Genomic DNA, 23,020 nt, shown 5'->3' on the forward strand with positions numbered 1-23,020 from the left:
AACCTGACTTAAAAGTGGCAGCATTTTAAAGTTCAGGAGACAGTGGAACTGCCTGTGGTCTGTAGACTAAGGTTTTCGTTGTGCTGTGTGTGACTTGTCTTTAACTGTCTCTGTGGTCATTTCTAAATATGAAAATTTAGGCTGGGCATGGTGGTTCACGCCTGTAATCCCAGCACTTTGGGAGGCTGAGGCAGGTGGATCACTTGAGGTCAGGAGTTTAAGACCAACCTGACCAGCATGGTAAAAATACGAAAATTAGCCAGGCATGGTGGCGTGCACCTGTAGTCCCAGCTGCTTAGGAGACTGAGGCAGGAGAATCTCTTGAACCCAGGAGGCGAGGTTTTAATGAGCTGAAATCACACCACTGCACTCCCGCCTGGGCAACAGAGCAAGACTCTATCTCAATAATAATAATAATAAATAAATAAATTCAGTGAGAACACTCTGGAGAGATGAGTCAAACTAATTTTGTGGTCTTAATGTTTGATTAATTGATTCACTTTGAATCAATTGACTGAATTGATTATGTATTTAGGGTTTGTCTAGATAGGTCTTAGGAATCAACATGTCCAATTGAGCAACTTCTTTCAAAAGAGAAAGGAAAGAAAGAAAAGAAGAAATTCACATATGCTAAATATGCTAAGCCAGGTATTGTGCTAGGTCATTGAAATATATTGTTGAATTAAATCCTCCAAGCAACACTGAAGCATGTGTTCTCATTTTATGAATTAAATAATTGAAGTGCAAAAAGGCTTAGTAACTTGTCTAAAGTTAAATCACTAAAAAGTGGCAAGTCTCTGTTGATTGCTTCCAAAGTCCACACCTTATAACCACAGCTGGAGTCACAGTGGTTTATATGACCACATGTGCCCAGTGCAGCTGGGGTCCTATACCATTTGTACATGAGGTTTACCTGCTTTATATTTTTATTTATTTCTGTCTTTGTCTTTATTATTTTTTTCTTCTACTCGGTGGGGCTTAGCTTGCACCTTTTGTCCTAGTTTGTTGACCTGAAGAGTTAGATAATTAATTTTAATTATCCTCTGGTAGAATATACATTCAAACTCCAAGTTTCCCTGTAAGCACTACCTTAACTGTTTCTCATATTTTCATTCTATTCAGTTTAAACCTTTCTTAAAATTTCCCTTGTGTTTCCTTTTTCCACCAAAAAAAATTGTGTTTCTTAATTTCCAAATATGTGGTGAACTTTCTAGTTATTGTCTGTTATTGATGTCCTGTTTAGATTCATTATAGTCCAAGATTATACACAGTGTCATTTCAACCTTTTGGAATTTGTAGTGACTTACTTAAGGCCCACAGTATGGTATACCTTGCTAAATGTTCCAAGTGCATTTGAAACAAAGGTATATTCTATAGGTTTTGGTTTTACTGTTCTTTAAATGTCAATTTGGTTAAGTTCGTTAATGGTGCTGTTCAAAAAATTTATATCCTTACTAGTCTTTTATCTGCTTGTTCTATGTGTTGCTGCAAGAGACGTGAATATCTCCAACTATTATGGTCAATGTTTCTCTATCTCCTTTATTTCTGTCAATTTTTGTTTTATATAGTTTGGAGCTATCTTATATGCATACACAGATTTGTGCCTGTTGAATTAACACATTTACCATTATGAAATATCTCTCTTTATCTATCGTAACACTTCCTCTCTCAATGTGTAGCTCTGTCATATGAAATAGTCACACAAGTTTTCTTTTGCTTGAAATTGGCATATTTGTCTTTTTTTTACATCCCTTTACTACTAACAATTTTTTTTGTTCTTTACATAAGTGTCTCTCATAAACTGCATGTATATGGATCTTTTTTGAAATCTGGTCAATATGGTGTTTAGTCCATTTGTATATTTAAAATTACTGTTACAGTTGGTATATCATATATGCATGATATAAAAATAGTCAATTTATTCTTTTTAAAATAAATTACACTTTGTTGAAAATGACCATATTTCCATCCACTTGTTTATCTTTTCCTCTATTTTCTTTCAAACAGTTATTTAGAGTTTTTATCTGCTAAATTCAGCATCTGTGGGTCTGCTTCTATTATCTATCTTTTCTATTGATTATCATGCACATTTTCTGTGTCTTTGTATGTCTCTTAACTTTTTATTGTTGTTGATCTTTGTGTATCAAACAATTAAGGTGAATACAGTTTGTGTGATTTTTTTCTTACAAGTAGGTAGCCTGAGAGATGAGTATCTCAGTTGACTCAGAATTGAGGTGACTGAGATGTAGGTATGTTAGATCCTATCTGTCTTCGTCTCTGATAGCTGGTTAGGGAGGGGGTGCTACAGTCATGTGTTTGTTGCAGGCCTTTTCTCTAATGAGACTTGCTCTCCTGATTACCATGAGACCGCAAGTGATATCATGCAGCCTCTACATCCTCTTATGCTGTCCGAGCGCTTAGCAGTAGTTCTGCAAGCCTGTGCAGCTGCTGAGAGCTTCACTGGATTTTCTTGTCTCTATGAGATGCTTTCTGTTTATTCCAAACCAAAGCAAATTCCTCCATGGAATGAAATGGCTACCTATCTCAGCTCACCCTAGAAAGGATCCTTCCTAAGTACACTTTTAGTTCAAAAATCTCTCTTTATTTTCTCTGCACTTTGATGTCTTTAATGTTTGCTTAATTTAATTTTTTGTGATTTATCCATTTGGTTTATCTAGAAGTCTTAGTGAGAGCATCGTCCTGATGCTACCTACTAAATTGTGTACTGAAAAGAAAGTACACTGATCACCCTAAGTTTTAATAGCTGATTAAAAAATAAATGTTTAAAAAGAAGCCAGATCATGTTTTGGTGATGACTTGTAATTGCTACCTATTTCTTCTGCTTTATATTTTTTTTTAATTTAAAACAAGGCATATTTATTCTGTTTCTGGGATGGAGCACCATGTTTTGCTTTAGGTTAACATACGTTCATTATATTGTTTTGAAACTTTTGAGAAACCGAGTTTCAAAAATCAGAACTTTAGTTGCCAACTTTTACCAGGAAAAGATGTAAGGCTCAACTGCTCTGCTTTGCTGAATGAAGAGGATGTAGTTTATTGGATGTTCGGGGAAGAAAATGGATTGGATCCTAATATACATGAAGAGAAAGAAATAAGAATTATGTATGTATGTATATATATGATATAACAATCATATATTATATATAACTTCATATTAAAAACACTGGGTGGCTAATGGGTATTTTGGGTAAGTTTAAATTATAATTATAATTATAATGGACGTATTTTATAATTATAATGGCCATACCCTAGGTGGATGGATTATGCAGAAATGTATTGCCAAGATCTGAGCTGGAAAAGAAGGTCCATGAGAAGGCCATGGAGGGTATTTAGCATCACCTTATAAAGTAGCACTTGGTCGGTCAGGATCTGATGCAGATGGGGATTTTACCTAGCTTCTTAGAAAAGGCCAGTTGCCTAAGCCAAGCTTTGTTTTTGTTTTGAAAAATTTGTTAAGTTGTTTATTTTTCTAATGTGCTAAAAAGGTTCAGGGTGGCATGCATATTGATGCTTAAATAAGCCTACCTTCTTCCATTAAGGAATGGTCAGACTTATAAAAAGAAAAAGACTAAACATATAGTCACTTAAGCTTTTCTGAATGACTTTGGGTCATACTGTAATTACTCACTATTATACTGATCCACTACTCAGGGTCTAGTGAGTGCTAAGCCTAAGTTGTCTAGCACCTTAGCAGCACTTGTTGAGTTTTTTCTTCTGCTTTTTACACATTTTTTTTGGTATATTCTTTGTTACCATGCTGGCAGCTCTACATTCTTGCTGACACTTGTCTACAAGCTCTTTACACCATAAAGTCTGACTTCTTGCCCAGGAGCAGGCATGTGATTCATGCCCGCTACATGTTGAATTCAGTTGAACTTTGTGGATCTCCTGCCATCATATCTCATCCTCAGCCACTGACCTCCCTTTGAGTTTTGTATTTCTCCCTTTGGATACTCTCTTCCTAATTTTTAGAGGGATAGAAAACCACAATGAATTTCTTAGAAATGCAGCTTAAGCTACAAAAGCAGGGAGGTCTTTCTTTGTAGTTGGCTGCACACACCTTTGATGTCATCTGCTTTGTCCTCTCAGTGGCCTCCTGTGTTTTACTTCTGGATGTCATTGGTTTTAGATGGTTGTTATTTCTGGATGGGTGACTTAGGAACAGAATTACATTCCAAAATGTACTTGAGGCAGTTGGAGGGTACAGTGGGGTTCTGTGTCTCAGGTCCTAGAGATACCTGTTGCTAGGAATGTGGGTATGTGGGGCCCATGTCTGGCTGTGTTGACTGGTGTAGCTATCACAGCCTGTCATTGGTGAGGGAAGTGGATGTCATGAGTGTTTACCTGACATCGACCACAGGACAACTTGAATCCTTTAAGGAAGAGAAAGAGAGCGTGCTGCCAGTGGCTGTCTCAAGTCATTTTCTGACACTCATGGAACAGCTTAACTGGCACCTCTCATGTGCCTGGGGGTGCCTGAGAACAGTGTTATGTTTTTTAATGCTGAACAAATTAAATCAGTTTATTAGATTCCATGGACAAATGTAATACAAATCTGTATCTATGCTAAACAACTTACAGCCTTGTCATAATTAGTGGGAACCACTCTGTGCAAAGAACTCAAGTTGTTAGGAAGAGAGAAGCAGAGAAAAATAATTGAGAGACAGAATATTTTCTCATATTTTCAACTTAGCCTCATGATCTTGCAGCCATTTAAACTCCAGGTAGTTGACAGCACCATTCCCAAACAGCCTCAGGAGGGCTGTTTCTGTCAATTCTGATGCTCCACAGAGGAGGGGAAGTTTACTGTAGTCCATGCTTTAAAAGTACTGACCAGAAAGGGAAGAAATAATGCAGGCAACATCACAGCTGCCTTCAAGCATTTTAAACACATAAATTCTCCTCTTGTGGGTAATGAACAAAGCCTACTGCTAAACTGTTTTCCCCTCTTACAGGACTTCAGAAGGCAAATGGCATGCTTCAAAAGTATTGAGAATTGAAAATATTGGTGAAAACAATCTAAACGTTTTATATAATTGCACTGTGGCCAGCACGGGAGGCACAGACACCAAAAGCTTCATCTTGGTAAGAAAAGGTGAGAAAGATTTCTTTTTGGAAGTTTTGAAACTTAGCTCACTGCTACTGAGAGACATCTCAAAGATGGCCACTTTCTCATTTTCCACACCAGAACCCAGCTCCTGAGAGGGGAAATCAGTGACCTCATGTCACAGGTATTCAGTAGCAGAGCTGGTGTTCAGCTCTGCCGGGCCCCTCTGTCTCATGGTGCCAAGCAGAAAATGAAAACAAAACTCATTCACTTGTTCTCACAGTCATATTCCACCCCAAGTGGAAATCGGGGGGCCTGAGGCTTGGAGAAACAGATGCTGAGAGTGAGGCTCACGGAGAGGCCATCAGGACAACACCTGCACCCAGCATTGCATCCAGAGCAGCCAGAGGGAAGTTTGCAGATCCGTGTGGGGTGAGGCTGGTGCATACTTGGTGTGACTGCTGCTCCAGCCTGCCTCAGCAGGGCACCAGGCTCAGGGGACTTGTGTGTGCTCATTCATTCGTTGCCCCCTGGACTTGGCAAGCAGGCCATTGACAGCCCTGATCCGCCGGCTCTTAAAGTTATTCAGTGCTCACCTGATGGAGGGCCCCAGGGTCGCCATCCCTCTCCTCCACCAAAGTAGCACAGCCCAGGGCCTTCAGCCCAGTAGCTGCTCAGAAATGGCTGTGACTGGAGCCAGAAAGCTGTAATTTCCAGTTGTCACTACTCATTCACTGTTCATTCCCAGGCTCCACCATCAACTCCCTGGATATGTAGGGAAAGGGCAAGATCTGCAAGAGAGAGAGAAAGGGAGAGAGACAGAGACTAACACACCCAGAGACAGACAGAGAGAGGGAGAGACAGACACCAAGAGAAGGGAAAGAGAGATACATGAAATGGAGGGACAGAGACAAACAGACAAGTCTAGAGAGATGAAGACAGAAATAGAGAGAGAAAGAGAGACAGAGACTCAGAGAGACAGAGAAATGAGAGAGACAGGGAGAGACACAGAGAGGAACAGAGAAAAGGGAGATAAAGAGGCAGAGACACGAAGGGATGCAAAGACAGAGAAATGAGAGCGAAACAGACAGCGACAGAGTAAGGGAGAGATACACACAGACACACACAAACATGCAGAGAGAGCCACACACACAGACTGGGCCTTGGCTTTGTGAGAAACAGAAGGAGTGGGACAGGAAGAGCACAAAGCCTGGAAACCCCCTCCACCTGGGCTATCCTGGTGCCCAGGGGCAGCTCCCCCAGCACACATGTTTTAGAGCCGCCTCTCTACCATATGCAGTCATAACAACAGCTCACATTCCACACATGTTAATTACATGACAGGATCTGGGTGCAGGTCCTCCCATGATCTCATCCAGTCTTAACGACAAGCTTTATAGAGGTGAAGAAACTTGCCCAGGGTCACACGGCAGGTGAAGGTATTGAAACTCAGACCTGATTAAATCTGAAATCTGTGTTCTTACCTTCTACAGGGCTTGTCGCCTGTGGTTTTCCGCCCCTGTGTGATTGCCTGCGCTGTGGTCCACTCACTTGCGTGGGAGCGGGGCTCAAATCTTGTTTTTGTTGGACCGTTGCCTGGCCAGGCTTTCCTGGGGCTTGCTTACCACCAGTCCCCTCTCCCCTCTTAGAACAGGGCAGGACTGTCCTATTCCTGCCCTAGACGCTTCTGCCCAGCCAATTCTCCTGCTGCTGCTCTCACAAATGTAGGCTTAGGAACTGGGGCTCACAACCCCCCATTATCCCAAGAGGAATTGTGTGCCAATGTGTGCGTGTCTGTGAAAATGTGTGGCACTTTATGACTATGCAGTCCTTTCAAAGGTACAGGAACCCCAGACCATTCAGAGTTCACTATTAAGCAACATTAGCCACTTACCTGAATCCTAAAGATAATGGGACGATACAGAAAGATAATTTCTAAAAATTGCATCTAGATGGCAAAAGTTTTAAGTATGTTTATACTTGTTGACCTAGAGATGCCCCCACCATTACAATGTATTTTAAGAAAAGAATTAAAAATATGGATAAATGCATATGCATTTGTGTGTATGTATATACATATATGCATGTATATCTACACATACATGTAAATATATGCACACATGTACATGCATATACATTTATATAAATATACATGTATACATTTATATTCTACATACAAAATGTACTGCAACTTTATGTCTACTTACTAAAAATTGCAATCAATCTAAACATTAGGTTATTATGAATTATAATTTTAACGACCTACTGAAATGCTCATAATATAATATTTGGAAATAACGAGTGATAACCATATGATCTCAGTTAAGTAAAAACTTTAAGAGACAAAGAAGAAAACCCAGTAGGAAATATTCTACCATGTCAACACAGCCTTCACCACATTGTGGTTGGTTGTTAAAAATTACTTTATTCTTTTATTCCTCTGTGTTATCTTAGATTGTCCATAATAACCATAAACGGAATCAATCTAGAAAATGTATTTTTTTTCCAAATGGCACTTTTATATAAAGAATTTGCTAAAATTCCAAGAGCTGTGTGCTGTATTAACTACTTTGTGTGTAATATTTCATTAAATCTTCCCCAAAGGAGAAGCCTTGTAAGTGAAGAAGAAACTGTTAGATTCGACTTTTTTCAGATAAAGGTACCAAGGTTTGGGGGCATTAATGATTTTTCCTACAAAACAAAATAATTGATGGAGCCTGGTTTCTAACCCAGACAAATGTCAATCCAGCCCTCTCTCTCTTCTCTCAAAACTATGCACCTCCACCCACTTGCTAAGGTTTCTGTGAGTCCCTATGTACTTCAGCCCAGTATCTCTTCACCGCAGAAATCTGATTTCCACAGGTATGGATAGAATACATTACTGTGTAATGTTTTCACTTCAGGTCTCTACATATCCTTGTACACATTTTTATTCTTTAAACATTTGAGTAGAAATATCGCTACTCCAGACTAAAGGCAGGAATGTGCAGTCACTCAGTGAATGTGTCAGCACTTGGGTTGGTAACTACTGCATTAATGTTAACAGTAAAAATGGACAAGCATATGATAATGGACAACACTTGTAAGATTTCTTGATTATTTCCTTTTCCTTTTTCTCTTTCTTTTCTAGCAGACATGGCTGATATCTCAGGCCACGTCTTCACAAAAGGAATGATCATAGCCATTTTGATCTTGGTGGCAGTAGTGTGTCTAGTGACTGTGTGCGTCATTTATAGAGTTGACTTGGTTCTATTTTATAGACATTTAATGAGAAGAGATGAAACATTAACAGGTAACACATATAATGCTGGGATTTCTTACCTTATGTTCTCATTAAGAAATCAAATAAATAGATGTTAATCTTCATCTTATTTTGATGATACTGTAGAATTAATCTGTGGGAGAGGTTTTCTAGGGGAAATATTGTTCTGCTTGTACCATCCATTATGAATGTTGTTTGTGTCTTCTTTTCTTGTGCTTACTTATGTGCTGCCCAAAATTGTTCTGATTGTCTTGTGTATGTATGCCATAGCCTCCTAAATGCCCTGGGAGATGCTCGGGCCCAGGAACTGTACATCTGTGTGTCCTTGTGCATGCATCACCTAGGTACCTTTATAGTACATACACTCAATAAAGTTGCTTTAAGTTGGATTGAATTGTCCTATCGCTTATTACTTCAGCCTGGCAAAGGAGGCTTACATAATGGACGTGTAAGAACCCCGAGCTGGCCAGGCGCGGTGGCTCACGCCTGTAATCCCAGCACTTTGAGAGGCCGAGGTGGGCAGATCACAAGGTCAGGAGATCAAGACCATCCTGGCTAACACAGTGAAACCCCATCTCTACTAAAAATACAAAAACATTAGCCAGATGTGGTGGCGGGCCCCTGTAGTCCCAGCTACTCGGGAGGCTGAGGCAGGAGAATGGCATGAACCTGGGAGGTAGAGCTTGGAGTGAGCCGAGATGGTGCCACTGCACTCCAGCGTGGTCAACAAAGCAAGACTCTGTCTCAAAAAAAAAAAAAAAAAAAAAAAAAAAAAAAAAAAAGAACCCCGAGCTGGAGTTGGAAGCCAAATGATCTGGGTTCTGGTCTCCTAGATCTGCCAGTTTTTATCTGCGACTATGTCAACCTGCTGGCTCCATTCCTCAGTTTCCTTATACGTAAAGGTGACTAGAAGTCCTCAAGTTTCCAGATAATTACTAATTTAAAGGAAGTCAGTCTAATTCATTGCACTTGATTTTGTTTTTGCGTATGTGTGTTTGCAGGAAAAAAACCTTCACACAGTTCAAAACCCAAAATGTCTATTAAATTATACTTCAGAACCCCCTCTTCCAGCCTGGTCCTGGATCTATGATTCCCAACCCTCACTGATAGTACATCTGATCAAATATAAATATAGATTCTTATTACACTCCTCCTTTTAAAGAGAACAAATCTTAGCTTAGTATGCACACTCTTTTCAACTTTGCTCTCTTATACCTTAGACACACTTGCATGTTACTTTATACAAAAGTCCCTCATTTTTTAGGGCCACACAGTATTTTATTTGTGTAGAGCTATGACTGTTTATTTAGTCTCCTTTTGATGGAATTTGGCTTGTTTCCAGTCTTTTGTTATTACAAAAATGCTGCAATGGACAGCTTTATACATTCATCGTTTCATATGTATGCAGTATGTCTGAAAGAAAAATTCTCCAAAATAGAGTTTCTAGAATACAAGAAGGAGACACGACCATTATTTTGCTAGATACTCTCAATTCACCCTCCCTACTGCCTTCAAAGGATGACAGCGACTTTTTTCCCATAACCTTACCCACAACCATTTGGAGTTGTGCCAATCTGATAGGTGAAAAGTTGTATCTAAGTGACATTTTAATTTGCATTTCTCTTACTATGCAAGAGTATCAGCAACTTTTCATTTGCATAAGACTCTGTTGTATTTCCTTTCTTAACATACCCATTCATATCTTTTGACTATTGTTCCATGAGGCGATGGCTTTATTTTGCATATTTATTTATAAGAGCTATTCATATTTTAGGGAGTTTAACCTATTATCTATAATATGAAATGCAAATATTTCCAGGCTGTAATTTGTCTTTTGACTTTGCTTATAGTGGTGTGCTATATAAAAGGCTTTTTGGAAAACATACTCAAATATATCTTTTATGCTTTCTAGATTTGGGGTCATAAGTAAAACAGCCTTCCTAACCTCAAGTTATACAGAAATTATGTAGTTCCTCTGAGATTTTTATAGGTTTAGTTTTCACATTTAGAACTTTAAGTTGAACAATATAAAGTTAGCAAAGTTAGTGAATTTAGCTTTGAGCCTGCCTGTGCACGTGTGATTTTGCTATGGTGAGAGATGGTGCTGCAACAAATGAGGAAATCTGTATTTGATGTTTTCTGAATGGTCTCTGCATAGACCATTAAATAGATATTGACTAGCTCTTCTCTTTCTGACTTTCTGGAGCTAAGATTTCTTTTTTTCTTCTCCAGTTGTGTTTGACATGGTTTGCAGGTAATTTGTTTAATTCACACTTCTTAACTGTCAATATGGCACAGAGACATTTAGAGACATGCTCTAAATAACTTCCATTAAATTATAGTCCACGAACAAATGCAGTCCGTGAAAAAGACAGAAATGGAGATATGAGTATGAAAATAAAAACTTTTTTCACAATTTAATACTGCTGCAGTATCTAAGAATGTGTTCAGTATTGGTTTGTGAAGGATTGGAAATGAAACTAATCAATCAACAACAAAAGGCGGCAAATTTAAATTAAAACATGGTCATTCACCAAGCATAGTTTGAGGAACATTTGTTTAACTTGCTCCTTGAAGTCCCAAATATCCATTTGAATTATAATTTCCTTTATAATTTTCATTTATGTTTGAACATAGAGAATAAAAACATTACCATTAGCTTTCAAATTCCTTTTTTTGAACACTTTACTTTCTCAATTCTCAAATCCACTAAACCTTTTACTTCCTGGATTTAAAATAAATTATAATAAAATTAGCAGATTTATATGAAAAGAATTGCTTAAAATAAAGAATTTGAAAGCAATTAACATTTGAAAAGCTAATTTTTCATAGGTAAGAGCAAAGCTATATTGCATGTAATATAAACCCATATTTGATGAAATTGTCTTCCCAGTTTATTGCAATTCATTACATCATAAGAAAATGATGCCTTTTAAAAAAGTGTCTCATTTAATTGTCTTACACGTTGGTGTCTGTTTTGTCACTGACACGGAGACAATCCTAGTGGAAGCACTACCTCTTACTTAATTAGTAGGTAGTTATATTTGATAGCAGTTTAAGAAAAGTATGTGGGGGACCTACTTACTGATTAATAGCTGGTTTTATTTTTACCAACATTTCATACCTTTGATATTTATGTAAGCCTGAAATTTTTACCAACATTTTTCCTCTTTCAATGCATGCAATTCTGCAAAGCAATTGCTTTAAATCGACAATAGGTTCTAACCCAAACTGCTGAACAGAATGCTGTAGGCAGAACTGAAGAAGCTTTTGCCAGAAGCAGAAAGTGTTGATTGGTGACCATGAGTGCTATGGAGGATGTCAGGCTGGGCTGTTGAGCATAAATGATGGCACCGTAAGAGACATAGATCTAGAATGGTTTTATCCTATTAGACTTTAATAAGGGATGCAATCATATGTAGCATTTAACTCAGTAGCAAATTCATTAATCCCAGTAATATACCATGCATAAATCTTACCTGTCTGCCATCAAAACAATTGTCATGGGATAAAGGTAGACCATTCCCCCACTGTTTTCCTTTTTTCTCTGCAGATCTCAATTAGAATCCATTGCATTTTTTAGGACCCAACTCAAAATTTCCTCCTTTCAGAAAGCATGTCCATCAGGATCACTCTTTATTCTCTGATCAAGTTATTTTGTCTGTGAGTTTTGTTAGTTTATTTTGTTGTTGTTGCTGTGCTATTTTTCTTCTGCTAATGTGTTGCCTGTAACTTTTTCCAAGTTGTTGCATGCATCTGCTTTGCTTTTAAAATAGATTGGATGAAGCTAGAAGAGAGAGTGGTATCATATTTTAATTACCCAGTTAGGAGCATGGTCTTTGTTATTTAGGAGACATTTCCTCCTGAATTTGTTCTGTTAGCCATCTGAGTACCACTCCATTGTCAGAAATTAAATAGGAGCAGATGTTATCATCAGTGAAAATCATCAATAGATCAGAAGTTTTCCTTTTGACATCTATATTCTATAATATTTAAAAATATCATAGCATGTTTTCCTCAATAGATCAGAAGTTTTCCTTTTGACATCTATATTCTATAATATTTAAAAATATCATAGCATGTTTTCCAATAGCATATTATTTCATTTACCTCTATTGTTTTCCCCCACATTCCAGTGTAAACTGCTCTGCTTCTCTCTTCACCTTCTTGGGAGTCTTTTTGAGCATAGAAATTGTGATGGTAGTAGGATTAAGTGATCTGAGTAAACCAGGGTGAGATTTTCTTTCCACTCCTGGAATGAGGGCACCTTTGGGCTCTTGCCCTTCTAAGGAACTTAAAGACTTAAGTTCCTTTGGTGCCCAGATCTATGGCTCATATGTCTCTTGATTCTTCTATGGTGTTAAGCAGTGGGATCTTAAAGTAGATGCTTAAAAACACATTGGGTAATTGGTTGCTTGGTTAGCATGGGAGGTTTAAATATAAACAACTTTATATGTAATTTTTCAATGAATCTATACTAATTACTTATGACAGTCACTTAAATTTGTACTTAAACAACATTTTACTTACACATGAATTAAAAGAGTCAATCTTACCTCCTAGATGGAAAAACATATGATGCTTTTGTGTCTTACTTAAAAGAATGCCGACCTGAAAATGGAGAGGAGCACACCTTTGCTGTGGAGATTTTGCCCAGGGTGTTGGAGAAACATTTTGGGTATAAGTTATGCATATTTGAAAGGGATGTAGTGCCTGGAGGAGGTAAGAGGGAATGCCAGACAGAAGAATATTTGAGATAGTTTCTTTTTAAAAAAGGAATGAGCTAGCCCCCAGATGGCTGTCCCATTTCCTTACAAACAAATGAATAAGGTCCTTTAAGCCAGAAATAACCAGGTGAGTCAACAATTGATAGTGAGAAAACAAACTACCGAGCTTCCAATAGTCTCTTCTCTTGGGCTGTGTTCTTTGTGCTTCATGGTTCTCTGAAACGTTGGGGAAAGGGAGAGGGCATTTCCTTTTCAGAACCGGGTCCAGAGCTGGCGTTATCATGAAGCGTTTATTTAGAAAGGACCCACGGTAAGACTATCTGTACCACAGCAGCAGTTCCAAATTTTACATGTGATGTGTGGACTAGTTAATCCTCACTAGTAACCCTTACTAGAAATAAACACAGGTTAATTATTACTAGAAAATGCACGGTTTTTATTGTGTTGATATTGGTGATGAAATTTAAGTGGAAAATACGAAAACTATAAAGGAAAAAATTAAAGGAAAGCAGTGATTCCCATCAGATCATAGCTATGAAATTCAATGTTTTTTAATTAATATAAGAATACAAACGGCCATAGTGTGTATATTAAAGCAAATTACAGTTAAATTTTTTTAAAATGAGTAACGTTTTTAGATTTTCTTTGAAGTCTTCCAGAACAAACATTTAAAATCTGGTGTCAAATTATTCTGGATACTGATGCTTAAAAAACAACAAATGTTTTATTATTACCATCATTAATTTATCAATCTAATATTTATTGGATACTATTCCTGTGCCAAGTTCTGAACTGGGCATGAAAGATGTAGCAGTGAGAAGGAAATAGTTGCATTTCCCCCCTCCACCATATTCCAATTTATAAAGGAAAATATTGCCAACTTACGCTACTGTTTAGTAATAAACAACTTATCAAAAAAATATACCAGATTATCAGATGCATACATTGTGGTATTTTTGGGTAACAGTTCTTTGCATCTAAGAAGGCATATTGTTACTGAGAAAGCATTTATTCTGGGCCATGTATCTATTTTATTATATTTTTGTTATTTTCTAGAGGTCTTTTTTGAAAATAGGTTTATTCTTAATTCATAAATAAAAATAATGATCAAATTTTCAGTTGTAATTAGGTTTGGTTAAACCTCTATTTGAGAACAGTGAGAGATCTAGAACAGGGATTGGCAATTTACCAGCCACAGGTTCCATCACACCTGCAACCCTTATTGAAACACAGCCACACACATTGGTTTACCTGTTACCTGAGTCTGCATTTGAGTGACAACAGAATTGAGTAGTTGTGACAAAGACAGTGTGACCTGCAAAGCCTTAACATGTTTACTACCTGGCCCTTTGCAGAAAAAGTTTGCCAACCCCTGGTCTAAAATAATGGATGGCTTTGTTTTGTTGTGCCTTTTTGTCTTTTAATCTTTAAATTCTGATTTTAGCATGCTCTTTCATGCTTGAGGAGAAGCAGGATAGTATAATAGGAAAATGTATTCCACTTGGGTTCAGATTCTGATTCTGCCACTTATTAGCTATGTGACTCTGGGCAGGTTACTCAACCACTCTGTGCTCGGGCTTCCTTGTCTGTTAAATGGCGGCGATAACAATATCTTCTCTGTAGGCTATTATGATGATTAAATTAGTTAATGTACAAAAAAATCATTTAAAATAAGGTATGGTACAGAATAAGTGCTAAGTAGATATTCATTATTATTGTTAGCTAGAGAGTTTTTAATAAGCATATAAAATTGAGAATGAATGGTTTGTCTGAAAGAAAAACTTATTAGTGAGGTTAGGAGTTAATATAAAATAGAACTGTGCAAAATGACTTTTATCTCATGTTTCCCCTTTCAGTTATCTTAAATTAATATGGGTTATCTTGCATTTTTCAGCTGTTGTTGATGAAATCCACTCACTGATAGAGAAAAGCCGAAGACTAATCATCGTCCTAAGTAAAAGTTATATGTCTAATGAGGTCAGGTATGAACTTGAAAGTGGACTTCATGAAGCATTGGTGGAAAGAAAAATTAAAGTAATCTTAATTGAATTTACACCTGCTACTGACTTCACATTCTTGCCCCAATCACTAAAGCTTTTGAAATCTCACAGAGTTCTGAAATGGAAGGCCGATAAGTCTCTTTCTTATAACTCAAGGTTCTGGAAGAATCTTCTTTACTTAATGCCTGCAAAAGCAGTCAAGCCAGGTAGAGACGAATCAGAAGTCTTGCCTGTTCTTTCAGAGTCTTAATCTTCAGAAACACTGAATGGCAAAAAGAACTCAAGATACTCTGGGGACTGAGAGTATGAACCTGTTCATAACAAAGGCTGTGACTCAAAATATTTAACTCTGTAAAAATCCTGTTCACAATTTGAAGATGAACTAGTCATTAGGTTGGTGGGAATAAGACTAAAGATTGCGCTGTGGGCTGTGGTCACGTGCTCCCAGAAGACCTGGAATTCAAAAGAAATGGAGTTCTTCTTTTTCTCCCTCTTTGATAACTGGATGCAGCTGCTCTTACTCAATCCTGTATACAGCAAGTGTGAAGCCGGGCGTGATGCAAAATAACCTATGCCCTACAGAAAGGGCGCATCTTTAAGAGTTTTAATACCAGTACTTAATTTGAATGAGGGGATTTTAAGTTCATGAAGAGGCATTTTCTAGGCACCAGTGGGTGAGGAGTAACTGAAATGCTGCTTTCACTCCCTAACATCATGGATCAGGTTGTGCATGGGATGTGGGAGGAGGGGCTGGTAGGGCTGCCTTCAGAGCTTGCAGGGCCTCTGCCTCAGGATGTATTTAATTTATCACAGCCACAGTTGCAGCCAACGGTTCTTGAAAGCTCATGTGGATTTATTTATGGGAACTTCTTAAAAGGACCCCAGAATAGATTTTTATCTGTCACAAGACACACAAATTCTAATTTAGCTAATTATCTGGGCCTTTCACTTTTGATGGTCTGAAACATTGGTAGATTTTGTGTGAATGTTTATATCAAAATGTTTGCCGGGTTGTATTAGCCATTGAATAGCAAAAATCTGATAGTTACCTGCTTGGTTTTTAAAAATTACATATTAAAAATGCCCTTAGCATGAAGGCAGTATGGTGTGCCAGTTAAGAGATGGGCTGTGCAACCCATCCTGAGCTCCAGTTCTGAGTTTGCTACTTACTTCTGTGGTCTCTGGAACCTTATCCAACCTCTTGGTGCCTCAGTTTCCTCGTCTGTGAAATTAGAATTTGTAATAATTGTACCTACCTCCCAGGGGTGACTAAGTGAATAAATATAAGTAAAGTACTTACAGTGGTTCCTGGCACAAACTCAGCACTCTCTCAGTGTTGCCATGACTATTTTTATTATCATTATTAATGATTACTTAGATCAATTATTTAGCGGTGGACTAATGGAAGCTACAGAGCAGGGAAGGGAAGCAGACCTAGGGAGGAAGGCAGTTTTGATTTGAGATTTGCACACATAGAGAAGCATATTGGAGAAGTTTATCCAGAGCAAAAGATATCTCTCCATTGAACATCTGCCTCTTTTGATGTTGGAAGACACATGTCTTACTCCCTAAAGGGAGCCCAGCACTGGGAGCCTTCTTGATGATCTCAAAAGTAATAGCTATTCAAGAAAATCACCAAGTAACTGTGAAACCGTGAGTTTGGAAGGCTGATTAGAACACATGGGAGCAACATGAATGTTCTACAAAAGTTTAAAGCAGTGACTGTTTCAAACAGATGTAGTAGATACTACTGAAAACCAAAGGAGAGTGAGATTGTGTAAGAATGTGATTTAATGTTTGTAGTGCTTACAATTTTGTGCACCAACTGGATGGCTGAAAAGGGTAAAATAATTTAATAGCTCATATTTTATGTGTGAAAACATATTAGTGAACATATATAATCAAAATAGATTTCATTGCTATTGCATAGTGTCTGATACATAGAATAATTTTGCTTTTCTCTTTTATTATACTTGCTTTAAAATACTTGAAATATATTTTGTATTAAATGCATTTCAAGTTAAATGTGTTAAATGTATACATTAGATGTGTGCTTTAAAATGCATAAAATACGTTGAAATACCTTAATGAATCATTAGTCTAATGCCTGTATTTTTGAAATGTCATGACGTCTTTTTCACTTACTTTAAGATTCCAATTCCTCGTTCTCATTGTAGACTCCTACCTGTTTAAATAGAATATGGGCCATTCAAAATGTACTCGTGCACCTCTCTCTTTTTAAATGTCAAATTGCCTTGCACCTACATTCTTGTTTCATACCTTCCATCCGGGAGCAAAATAATTCCCTTCTGTTTCTCACAAGCCACTCAATACTAAACACAGGGTCTTCACATGTCAGATAATTAATGGGCATATTTTAAAATTCTGGTTTAAACATCCCCAACCAGGACCAACAAATAACTTTTCAGGAATAAAACAGCTTTATTTTCCATGGTTCAGATGCTCTTAAACTGTGAAATCTATTTCAGAGAATCAGCACAACTACCTCTCTAGGGCATGTGAAGAAGCACCTCCCACATGTCTGTCATATCCTAGAAGGATTTACTCATTAGAGCTATATCCTCTCAAAGCAGAGAGAAGCCTTAGGCCCCATATATTCCAAACCCAGAAACTTGAGGCATGGTAACTCCAGGGTCCTGGCCACAGTCGCACACGAGCGGCCTGACCAGGTTGGCACAGGACGGCGTACGGCCTCCTCTTGGAGATGAGCATCTTGGAGGCTGCAGGCACTTTTCTGGCGCTAACAATTTAAACTAAGTGGGCCTAGGGCAGGGACCTGAGGAGAAGCAGGCTGCCTAGGACTGGCTCTGAGGAGGAAAAGAGAGTGAGAGGGATGTTCAGGATTCCTTATAAGCCGTTAAAAAATAAGCATTCAAGTTCAGTGCAGAATGAAAGAGCACACATGATGGAGAACATCTGCCCACTGTGTCCTCTGCTGAGATACAGGGAGTCGGAACCCCCACCATCTACTAGGCGCCCGGCCTGTGTTGAGGCAAATGACAGGCAGTTGGGTTTGCTGGGGCTCTCAGTGATGCGCAGAAAGGAGGCAGTTGTCCAAAGAGAGGACATTAGCAAAATCAGTTCCACAAACCAAGGTGAATCATAGCTGGAAATGCTCAGAGGAATTAACCTGTCACCTTGGTCTAAAGTTCTGCTGTGAGGGAGAGGACCCAGGGTTAGCAGAAGCCATCTGTCTGAATAGACGCTGCTCTGAGCAGTGCAACCTTAAGCATTACAATCTTCAAAGAGTGACCAAGCCACAGACCTAACAGGAAACTCATGGGCAGGCCTCAGGGCCTTCCAGCCCCACCTGCATGCCATGCTGATAGTGATCACAGTCCAGGCTGGGAGCTTAAGACCAACACCTAGATTTCTGTGTGAGGCTTTTGAAAATTTTTATCTCCTTCTAGCATATAACTCGCGGGTGCACAGACACACCTGGAGAATGCCATACCTCATTTACATGATTGCTACAATTTGATGTGTGTGCTTGATCATTAATAGTGAACATGTTAACTGACTTTCAAATAGTGGCTTAGGAGTCTTGGGGTTGTGACCCAGGGACCATCCTAGATGGTGGAATGGAAAATTGGGGAACATGGGAGCTGGGCTCCTGGATCTTCCCCTTCACCTCACTGTTCCCACCCCCTCCACATACCACAACTAGAGCCACACTGCTTTTATCTATGTTGTATGTTAAGGCCTTACATAACATTTTACTTAACAAATCAGAATATCTCTCAGGAGGTCATGGTTTAGATACAATGAATATAATTTTCTCTAGCCAGTTTAAACAGAAATCATTACAGAATTATTTAGAGAGATGAAGAAACGGACTTCTAGGCTCCTCTTCTAGGGATGTCTTCCAGAGTCATACGAAAAACCTGGGCTGCCAAGTAGAGCTGTTGATCTTGCCACAACCAGAAAGAAATCTGTGCAACCAGGAAGCTCTTGCTGCAGCTGCCAGCTCCAGAACTGGACAGGCTGAAGTCTAAGTTGACTAAAAGCTCTCTAATGTGGAATTGTTGGTTGAGAAGGCCAATTGCTTCTGTGCACCTAACTGCGAACACCACGAGCAACAGCTTTGAGTAGCAGTCTTAGCAGGAGGTGAGGCTGGGCACTGCTGTTCAAACATCAGCAGAAATGGCACTGCGGGTGCCACCTTCTGATGCAAGCCTTTTGCTTTAGATGTTCTCCAAGTGAACACTATTAAGATGAGAGATGAGACAATAGCAGAGCACAGAGGTCAGTAAGTCAATGCCTTAGGCTGAGAGTTTTCTCTAGAAGAACATTTGGCTCTGGTTACTTGCACATGGGCCTGAGTAGAAGCCATCTTGGTCATAGGGTGACCTTGGAAAGAAATAAACTAAGGCCACTTATACTGGGTTTTATACCACTTACAACCAGACTTAATATAGACAAATATAAACTTCAAAACATGCCTTAGAAACAATGCCCTCTATAACGAAATTGACTTTAGAATAATTATCACTCAAACAGCCTGTGAAAATGAATGAATGAACAAATGGCTTTTTAGAAATATGTGTAGCACAATAATTAACTTTAAAACTTTCAAGATTCTGTTACATTGTTTATTTCTATTCAATGATCATGTGCACTGTGTACAGAATGAAGTTAAAAGATGAATGAAGGTTTTACTAAGATATGACCCGTAACTGGCTTGCACTTTTTAACAAATATACATGAAATTAAGCATTTATTTGAGGACTGTCCTCTTGGAAGTAAGCATGTAAGTACATCACACACTTTCTATAATGATTTTTTGAATCAAACCACTTTTAAAATTCATCTTTAGAAACTCACAAACCAAGGTAGAAAATAGCCAATACCCTTACATTTTCATTCTTTAGTCATGTATTTTTGAAATTACCAAAGTCACTTGAGCTAAACTGATAAGTAATGGTGATAACCAAGTCAAAAACAAGGTGTGATGTTAAAGTTACATTTGTTTTCTGCAGTGAGTCGCAAACCAGTTACTGACTTTTCAAGTTGCTTCTCTTGATTTTCAGTGCTATCATATTATTACACTCAAATTGTGAAACTTAGAAAAAGTATGGCCAAGAGGGAATTCAAGCTTATAGTAAGTGAAGAGGCAAAAGGAGAGCACTTGGCTGCTTTAACTTTACCTTTTAAAATGTTTATTATGAAACATTTGAAACATACAAAGTAGAAGGAAATATGCAACAAATATTCATATATCTACAATCCACACTCAAAGACTGTTAACATTTTCCCATATTTAATTTATCCCTATCTTTTTTTCATACTGGATGTTTTTGTTATAGGTTTCTTGCATCGTGATGACATTACTTTTAAATACTTCTACGTGCATCTCCAGTAAATAGATGCTTATCTTCAAAATCACAATTGTCAACATTTAACAAAATTAACAATCATTTTCTAACACTAAAATTGTCTGTCTTTGGCCATCTTCAGGTTGACTGCTAAGTTCTTTTGACTCTACTGTAGTATTTTTGATCATTTCCTAATTTTGTTGTTGTGATTTTCTGATATGGGAAGGTGTTCTACACTTGTTCTGTTCTTAGTTCCAGACAAAGCCATTTCTCTAAGGAGCCATGGTTCCTTTCAGTGAGAAATTGTTTTTAGAGACCACGATTTGGGTCTAACAGTTGCACACTCTTAACTCAATGTTTCTAGGCTTTCTAAGTAGATATAACAAGGAAATACATATACATCCATTAAATGAATTCTAAATTCATACTGAAAAGTCCAATTTAAATTTAGGACCACAGGTTTTACTTAGCCTCATCAATTTTACATTGGAAACACTGCCATGCAGAAAATTCCAGCTCCCAATGGCATCAACATAATTGTTAATTTGCTTTATCCCACAATGTACATACATCCGATATGCATATATCTCAAAGAATTATAATACCAACACATCCATTAATATTTTGTTTCCTAAAAACAGTTGAAAACATTTTTGTACCATTTTATCCCTTGAGAATATTTCACTATAATATAGAGTCATCATTGTATTCTAAAGTTATTTGAAATTATTCCTCTTATTGTGTTTTTGTCAGTTAAACATATTTATTTGTTTTGTTTTGATTTTTAGGAATTGATTTTTAAAATTTTATTTTGTTTTATAATAGGGCAAAAACGTTTTTCAAAATGATATTGGTTTATCCTTCTATATTTTTATATAAGTAAATATTCATGCATTTTTTTCTTATCACCTCTCACAGATAAATGGCAGATATTATATACAATGTCTCCCCTTGATTTTACCACTTGATAATATATTCTACAGATCACTCCATAATTGTACGTGGAACTATTTCTGACAAATACTTTTTTGTACAGATATGTGGTATACCATTGTGTGGCTATACCATGGTTTATTCAACCAGTCCCAAATATTTCCAGTCTTCTGCTCTTACAATTTATGTTACAAGAAGTCTTATGCATGCATATTTCATGCTTTTTCCCTAGAATATTTTTGGGATATTAGACATAGGATTGCTGGGTCAAAGGGTAATACATATGTAATTTTGCTCCATATTGCCCAATTCATCTTTTAGGGGTTGTAACATTTTGTATTCTTACCACCAGTGTCTAGGAGTGCTTGTCCCTTAGCTTTGGCCCATTTCTCTATAGAGATTTTGATCTCTTTCATTGCCATTGTGAGAAGGTTTTTACATGTTAGACATATTAAGACTTTATGATGTAAATTGCAATTGTTTTCCAGTTTTTTTGTTTTGTTTTTTGTTTTTTGTTTTTTGCTTTCAGTATTTATTCATTCCCAGATTTTAAAAGAATTAATCCATTCTTTCAATACTGATATGGACTCATTTTTCACTTTAAATCTTCAATCCATTTGGAATTTATTATGGTGTTTAGTCTGAGAAATTGATCCATTGCATTGTTTTCATATGTCTGTGTATTTATCACAACATCACCTCTTAAAATGGTCATTTTTTACCCACTAATATAAGATACCCATTTAATGTCTATTCAATTTCCATATCCTATTAGACCTAGTTCTGGACCATCTATTCCGTTCCATTGGTCAGTGTGTTTTAAATTGACACATAATAATTGTACATATTTATGGGGTACACTGTGATATTTTGATACATATATACATTATTAAAACTGAAATCAGGGTATTTGGCATATCCATCACGTGATACATTTATCATGTCTTTGTGATCAGGACATTTAAAACCCTCTCTTCTAGCTATTTTAAAATATATAATACCATCATGTTAACCATAGTCATCCTACGTGCAATGGAACCCCAAAATTTACCCCTCCTAACTGTACTTTTGTATCTATTAACCAATTTCTCCCTCTCCCTCTGCTTCCCAGCCTGTGGTAACTACTATCCTAACTCTCTACTTCTATGTCATCAACTTCTTTAGATTTCATGTATGAGTGAGATAATGTGGTATTCATCTTTCTGTGCCTGACTTATTTCATTTAACATAATGTCCTCCAGGCTTATACATGTGGCAAATGACAGGATTTCTTTTTGTTAATTGGATAAATAATATTTTATTGTGTATACATACTTCGTTTTCTTTATGCATTCATTCACTGATAGACACTTAGATTGATTCCATATCTTGGCCATTGCAAATACTGTTGCAATAAACATGAGAGTGCAGATATCTGTTTAACACACTGATTTCATTTCATTGGGGGGATATATACTCAGCAGTGGGATTGCTGAATTATACGGTAGGTCTATTTTTCAATTATTTGAGGAATCTTAATACTACTTTCCATAATGGCTGTAATAATTTACATTCCTACCAATAGTAAATAAGTTTCCCTTTCTCCACTTTTGTACCAGCATTTGTTATTTTTTATCTCTTTGATAATTGCCATTTTAATTGAGGTGAGTTTATATCTCTTTGTAGTTTTGACTTGCATTTTCCTAATAATTAGT

The 23,020-nt window shown here is 37.4% G+C and overlaps 1 protein-coding gene across 6 annotated transcripts in view; it reads left to right on the forward strand.

The window, feature by feature from the left end:
• IL18R1 (interleukin 18 receptor 1) overlaps positions 1 to 17,401 on the forward strand; it is a 44,809-nt gene extending 27,408 nt beyond the window's left edge. For 2 of the 6 annotated variants that reach the window (XM_010356564.2, XM_030921012.1), the window contains 5 exons: positions 3,003 to 3,123; positions 4,977 to 5,116; positions 8,199 to 8,360; positions 12,894 to 13,052; positions 14,952 to 17,401. In XM_010356564.2, coding sequence (XP_010354866.2) covers positions 3,003 to 3,123; positions 4,977 to 5,116; positions 8,199 to 8,360; positions 12,894 to 13,052; positions 14,952 to 15,307 — 938 coding nt within the window. In that variant the 3' untranslated portion in view covers positions 15,308 to 17,401. The remainder of the gene's footprint in view (positions 1 to 3,002; positions 3,124 to 4,976; positions 5,117 to 8,198; positions 8,361 to 12,893; positions 13,053 to 14,951) is intronic. The other 4 variants (XM_030921016.1, XM_030921013.1, XM_030921014.1 and 1 more) reach the window with 4 other exon arrangements.
• Positions 17,402 to 23,020: the final 5,619 nt, after the last annotated feature.

This window comes from Rhinopithecus roxellana, chromosome 17 (genome assembly GCF_007565055.1).
Source record: "Rhinopithecus roxellana isolate Shanxi Qingling chromosome 17, ASM756505v1, whole genome shotgun sequence".
In the NCBI taxonomy this organism is placed as follows: Eukaryota; Metazoa; Chordata; class Mammalia; order Primates; family Cercopithecidae; genus Rhinopithecus; species Rhinopithecus roxellana.